This window comes from Sorghum bicolor, chromosome 1, assembly GCF_000003195.3.
Source record: "Sorghum bicolor cultivar BTx623 chromosome 1, Sorghum_bicolor_NCBIv3, whole genome shotgun sequence".
NCBI classification, from domain to species: Eukaryota; Viridiplantae; Streptophyta; class Magnoliopsida; order Poales; family Poaceae; genus Sorghum; species Sorghum bicolor.
Genome location: NC_012870.2, coordinates 46,133,811 through 46,140,854, shown reverse-complemented (window position 1 = coordinate 46,140,854; position 7,044 = coordinate 46,133,811). Strand labels below are relative to the sequence as shown.

The 7,044-nt window shown below is 46.8% G+C and overlaps 1 protein-coding gene across 1 annotated transcript; it reads left to right on the top strand.

Moving 5' to 3' along the window:
• Positions 771-1,523, top strand: LOC110431945 (the record flags this gene model as incomplete). Its single annotated transcript, XM_021451794.1, has 1 exon — positions 771-1,523. A coding segment is annotated over exon 1 (753 nt), but the record flags the coding sequence as incomplete, so codon positions are not given.

Here is a 7,044-nt window from a genome sequence, read left to right as displayed (position 1 = left end):
TACTATAGAATAGGAGCTGTTCCCAGCTTAGTAATAAATAGTGCCACGCTTAGAACGTTAGCACGATCTTAGTTATGCGAGTCTATTGCTTAGTGCTTTGCTTGGTCTGTGTGAGAACTTGATTTATTATTGTGTTAATGGTGTGATTTGGTTCTTTGTAATGAGTGCGATGAGTTGTGGGTTATGTCCACAACGCATCAAGAACAAGATTAAGTATTAAGTTTATTTGAGATAGTTAGTTTGGGTTATCATCGGTCTCCTTTATTTGTGCCTTATCATATTTCATATCGTTTTATCTTATCAGTCTTACTTTATCATGATCAGTTCAGTATCTATATATTACATCTGTTGTGAGTACTGTGTTTATCAACTGAGAAAGGAAAGTGAATATCAGCTGGTTCATACTGTGAGGAAAGATTTTTACATTGCAGTTTACATTACAGCTCAGGTTTACACATATGAACTACATCTGATTTTATTATATTATTTCTATACATCAGATGCCTGTCCACACCAGGAGCAACACCAATGGAGGAAACAATGGGCAGTCCAACAACAACAACAATGATCAGAGCGGGACTAATGCCAACCCTCCTCCTCCTGGGAATCAGCCCATGACCAAAGAGCAGTTGATGACTATGCAGACTCAACTGATGCAAGGGATGGCTCATATTATGAACCACATGCAGCAGAACCAAAACCAGAATCAGAACCAACATCAAGGAGGTAACAACGCATTTGCCCCACCTAGGGACAAGCGTGGAGAGTTCATGAAGGGACGTCCACCGTTCTTCTCCCACTCAGCTGATCCTATGCAAGCTGAGGATTGGCTTAAGGCAGTGGAGAAGCAGCTGGTCATTGCTCAGTGCAATGACAGGGAGAAGGTTCTGTATGGCTCTGGGCAGCTTCAGGGAGCCGCACAGGACTGGTGGGATTCATACTGCTTTGCACATCAGGACCCGGATACTATCACTTGGGATGAGTTCAAAGTCGCCTTCAAGACCCATCATGTGCCTGCTGGATTGGTGAAGCTGAAGAAGAAGGAGTTTCTGTCTCTGAAGCAGGGCTCCATGACAGTTTGTGAGTACCGTGACAAGTTCACTCAGTTGTCGCGGTATTGCCCCAATGAAGTGGAGAATGATGAAGACAAGCAAGATCACTTTCTGGAAGGTTTGAATGATGGTCTGTCCTACATGATGTCGAATGTCAAGTATGCCAGTTTCCAGGAGATGGTGGACAGGGCATTGGTGCTTGAGAGCAAGCGCCGTAAGATGGAGGACAAGAAGAGGAAGTATAACTCCTCTCAGCAGCAGGCTGGTGCCAGTCGTCCCCGCTACAACAATCAGCAGGGCCCTCAGTCTCGCCCTGCATATCAGTCTGGCAACCAAGGACAGCAACAGAATGTCAGGTACAGCAACCAGAGTCAGCAGACGAGCCAGCGCTACAACAACAACCAAGTGCAGCGCCCCGCTAGTCAGGCGCCTCGCCAGAATGCCCCAGCACCATCAGGCTCTCGCCAGAACTCCAACACTGTCTCAATGAAGCCCAATGTCAACCCCGCCCCCACTGGAAATACCTGCTTCAAGTGTGGTCAGCCTGGACACTACGCGAATGCTTGCCCCCAGAAGCAGAAGAACAACAATGGAAGGGTGAACCATGTGAAGCTGGAAACTGCTGAGGAGGCTCCAGATGTGGTAGTTGGTACGTTCCTTGTCAACTCTTGCCCAGCTACTGTTTTGTTTGATACTGGAGCATCACATACTTTTATAAGTGCACAGTTTGTTGAGAAACATAGTATAGCCACCTGTACCATGCAAAACACCATGATAGTTAAATCACCTGGGGGAAAGATGCATACTAATACTTTGTGTCCGGGAATGAGCATTAAAATAAGGGGGGTAGATTTTCCTGTCAATCCTATTGTGTTGGGTTCAGAAGGTTTAGATATGATATTTGGAATGAGATGGTTGTCCAAGTTTAAGGGTACTATTCAGTGTGCTGAGAAGACAGTGGCTCTAACAGCACCTAGTGGGAACAGAATTGAGGTCAGAGTTTCTATGTCACCTAGCAGTGAAGGAACAGTTTACCATGTGAGCAGTGGGTCATTAGAAGATATTCGAGTTGTGAAAGAGTTCCCTGATGTGTTCCCAGAGGATTTGCCAGGTATGCCACCTGAACATGAGATTGAATTTGTTATTGATTTATTACCTGGTACTGCACCCATATCTAAGAGACCTTATAGAATGGCTGTTAATGAGTTAGAAGAACTTAAGAAACAACTAAGGAAGTTACAGTCTAAAGGGTATATCCGTCCTAGTTCCTCACCTTGGGGAGCTCCAGTTATTTTTGTAGAGAAAAAGGATGGGACACAGAGGATGTGTGTAGACTATAGATCTTTGAATGAGGTCACAATTAAGAATAAATACCCTTTGCCTAGAATAGAGGACCTATTTGACCAGTTGAAAGGAGCTTGTGTGTTTTCCAAGATAGATCTGAGGTCAGGATATCACCAGTTGAGGATTAAACCTAGTGATATTCCAAAGACTGCTTTCACCACCAGATATGGACTTTATGAATATACAGTTATGTCTTTTGGATTGACTAATGCTCCAGCTTACTTTATGTATCTGATGAATAAAGTTTTTATGGAGTATTTGGATAAGTTTGTGGTAGTCTTTATTGATGATATCTTGATCTACTCCAAGAATGAGGAAGAACATGAGGAACACCTAAGACTGGTGTTGCAGAAATTGAGGGAACATCAGCTCTATGCCAAGTTGAGTAAGTGTGACTTCTGGTTGAAGGAAGTGTCTTTTCTTGGTCATGTCGTTTCAAATGGTGGAGTTGCTGTTAGTCCGAAGAATGTGGCAGATGTTCTTAAGTGGAGTCCACCTCAGACTGTTGGAGAGATCAGAAGTTTTCTTGGAATGGCCGGTTACTATCGGAGATTCATTGAAGGATTTTCCAGTATTGCCAAGCCCATGACTGCTTTGCTAGAGAAGGGTAAACCATTCAAGTGGAATGAACAGTGTCAGGCTAGTTTTGAGGAGTTGAAGAAGAGGTTGACTACTGCACCAATTTTGACTTTTCCTGATGTGACTAAAAGTTTTTCTATCTATTGTGATGCTTCCAGGCAAGGTTTGGGATGTGTATTGATGCAAGAGGGAAAAGTGATTGCCTATGCATCTAGACAGTTGAAGAAACATGAGGTGAATTATCCAACTCATGATCTTGAGTTAGCAGCTGTGGTACATTCACTGAAGATCTGGAGACACTATATTCTGGGTCATAAGTGTGATATCTACACGGATCACAAGAGTCTGAAATACATCTTCACTCAGAATGACTTGAATCTGAGACAGAGAAGATGGTTAGAATTGATCAAGGACTATGAACTGGAGATTCATTACCACCCTGGCAAGGCTAATGTAGTTGCTGATGCTCTGAGTAGAAAGAGTCAAGTGAATATGATGGAAGCCACGGAGTTACCGATGGAACTACTGGCAGAATTTGAGTATCTCAATTTGGGATTTGTTGCTAATACCCAAGGTACTTCCATGGACATAGAACCAACTCTTGAGCAAGAGATCAGAAAAGGTCAGAAAGAGGATGAAGAGATCAAAAAGATACTTAAGCTGATAGAGGAAGGTAGAGCACCTGGATTCAAAGTTAATCAAGAAGGGATTGTTTGGCACAAGGACCGATTGTGTGTGCCTGATATTCAGAGAATCAAGGATATGATACTGAAGGAGTGCCATGAATCTGCTTACTCTATTCATCCAGGAGGTACTAAGATGTATCAGGACTTGAAGCAAAACTATTATGAAGAAAGATATTGGTGAATATGTGGCATTGTGTGACACCTGTCAGAGGGTGAAAGCGGAACATCAGAGGCCAGCAGGGTTGTTGCAACCGTTGAAGATACCTGAGTGGAAGTGGGATGAGATCAGCATGGACTTCATAGTGGGATTGCCGAAAACTCAACGAGGTTATGACTCAATATGGGTTGTAGTAGATCGATTGACCAAGGTAGCTCATTTCATACCGGTCAGAACTAACTACCGTGGAGATCAGTTAGCAGAAAAGTATATGGAACGGATTGTGTGTCTGCATGGAGTTCCTAAGAGGATTGTGTCTGATAGAGGTACACAGTTTACATCAAAGTTTTGGGAGAAGCTACATGATGCTTTGGGAACCGAGCTCAGATTCAGTACTTCTTATCACCCTCAGTCCGATGGTCAGACAGAGAGAGTCAACCAGATAGTAGAGGATATGCTCAGGTCTTGTGCTTTACAGTATGGGGATAGTTGGGATGCTAGTTTGCCCTACGCTGAGTTCTCCTATAACAACAGTTATCAGACTAGTCTTAAGATGACTCCTTTTGAAGCCTTGTATGGAAGGAAGTGTAGGACTCCATTGTTCTGGAACCAGACTGGTGAAAGGCAAGTGTTCGGCCCTGATTCATTGAGAATAGCCGAAGAAAGAGTTCAGTTCATCCGACAGACTCTGAAGGCAGCTCAGTCTAGACAGAAGAGTTATGCTGATGTGAGACGAAGGGAACTTGTATTTCAGGCAGGTGATTATGTATACCTGAAAGTGTCTCCGATGAGGGGTCTAAAGAGGTTCAATGTCAAGGGAAAGCTAGCTCCAAGATATGTTGGTCCTTTCAAGATTTTGGAGAGGAAAGGAGAAGTGGCTTATGAGCTTGAACTGCCTGTTAGTTTATCCAAGGTGCACAATGTTTTCCATGTCTCCCAATTCAAGAAATGTTTGAGAGTGCCTGAGGAACAGTTGCCACTAGAGGAACTGGATTTACAGGATGATCTAACTTATGAAGAGAGTCCTATCAAAGTCCTGGACACAGCAGAGAGAATTACCAGGAGTAAAACTATCAGGATGTGTAAAGTACAATGGAAACACCATTCCGAGGAAGAAGCAACCTTGGAAAGAGAAGATGATCTAATATCCAAATACCCTCAGTTATTTCCTGGTTCATCCTAATCTCGAGGACGAGATTCTTTTAAGGGGGGTAGGTTTATAACACTCCAAATTTTTGAATTTCAAATTTAGTTTAAATTTGATTTAATTTTGGCTTAGTTTGAATTTTTGGAGAATTATTAAATAATTTACAAAATTAATTAAAATAAATATAAGGTAGAAACGTGTTTGATTTTTGCATTCATGCTGCTGCATAATTTTGCTTGATTTTATTTATTTTGTTGATGCTTGTTTTGTTTTGTTTTGGAGCAAGAAAATTTTAAAAAAAAAGGAAAAGGGGAGAGCTCTCACCTGGGCCGATTCTCGGCCCAGCACCCCCGCACCCCTCCCCTCTCCCCTCATGCCCAAGTGGGCCGCGGCCCTGCCGCACGGCAGCAGCGCCCCTGCCCCTGCTCTCTCTGCCGCCCGCTGACTGGTGGGCCCCGCAGGTGGGACCACCTGTCATCACCCACCTCCGGCCGAGACGGACTCGGGGCGCAACCACCGCCCCGGTTTCCGCGCTTGGCGCCTCTATCCGAACCGTGCGCGCCTCCCAATGATCACCGCCGCCTATTTAAGTGCCCCAGCGTCCGCGTTCGCGACCCCCTAGAACCCTAGCCGCCTCAAAACGCGTCGCAAAGCCCCTGCTCGAGCTCGATCTCGCCGGACTCGCGCCGCCGCCGTCGTGCTTCCCATCGCCGTCGTCTTTTCGCCAAGGTGAGGACCGCCGCAGGTGCGCAAGGTCGCGACGAGCTCGAAGACGCCCTCGGCACGCCCCCTCTCCCTCCCGTGCACGCGCCCTCGCTCGCCGGAGTTAGCCGCCGCCGCCGCATAGCGCCGCCGCGTGGCCCGCGCACTCCGGCCATGCCCAGCCGCCGCCGTCGCGCGCACCGGCCCCGCTGCGTCGCGCGCAGCCCGCCCATGCGCTCCGCGTGCTTCCCCGCGCCGCGTATCGCCGCCCCGTCGAGCTCCCCGGCCGCGGCCATGGCGCGCCGCCGCGGCCCAGCCCCGCCGCTCGCCTCGCCCAGGGCGCGGTCCACCGTGGACCGCGACCCCAGCGCCCCGCACGGCCGGTCCACATGGACCCGGTCCATGCTGCCCCGCGCGCCCCCCTCCGGTCCACCATGGACCGGTGGACCGCCCCCCTCCTCCCGGTCCACAGCGCCGCCATGGACCGGGCCATTCACGCGCTGCCACGTGGCCAGGCCGGCCACGGTCCCGCGCGCGCCCCCTGGCCTTTTTGTGAAAAGGCCCCCGGCTTTCCTTAAAATCAACCCGCACTCCACCCAGTTATAGATTTATTTAAATTGAGCCCCTGGTTTTTGCAGTATAGCCCCCATAGCCGTTAGAATTTATTTATTTAATCCAAAATGAGTTTTAATTCAGTTTTAATTAGTTTTAATTACGAAAAATAGTTCAGTTTATCTGCAGAAATGCCATTCAACTTGTTTTAGCCATAACTTTTGCATCGTAACTCCGATTTAGGTGATTCTGGTCGCTATGGTTTCGTTTCGTCGAGTAGATTACAGTAGTGCAGTTGCTTTCTGTTTTCGCATGCTTTGGTATACTGTTTCTGATTAAGTTTGTTTGCTGGCATGTATTGTTCCTATGATTGATGATTGTCGCGTATAGCCAACGAGACGTTCGTGAAGGAAGAGGTTCAGGATCCCGCTGAGTTCGAGCAACCCGACTTCGATCAAGGCAAGTGCAGACACCGTTTGATCATTTTGAACCTACTCATTAATGTCATTTACTTTATATGCATGTGTCCCATGAATGCAAACCCTAAGGACATGACTAGCTTTACTTATTATTCCTTGCTCACCTGGGGTTATGTAATTGGGTAGACTAGGCTATACTAGGTCTGCTTAGCTGCTCTACTCATCTTATACACATGTCTAAACAAGAATTACTCTCTACTTAACTTGATGCTTAAACTGTGCTGAATCTTTGGTCACTGCGGTGATGGCGATGTTGGATGCTTGCGAGCATCGTGAAGATGGTGGTGACAGGGGGAGCGGGTACCGTTGGTGGTCCGGTTTGCCGGGCGTACCCGTCTCTGCTCTC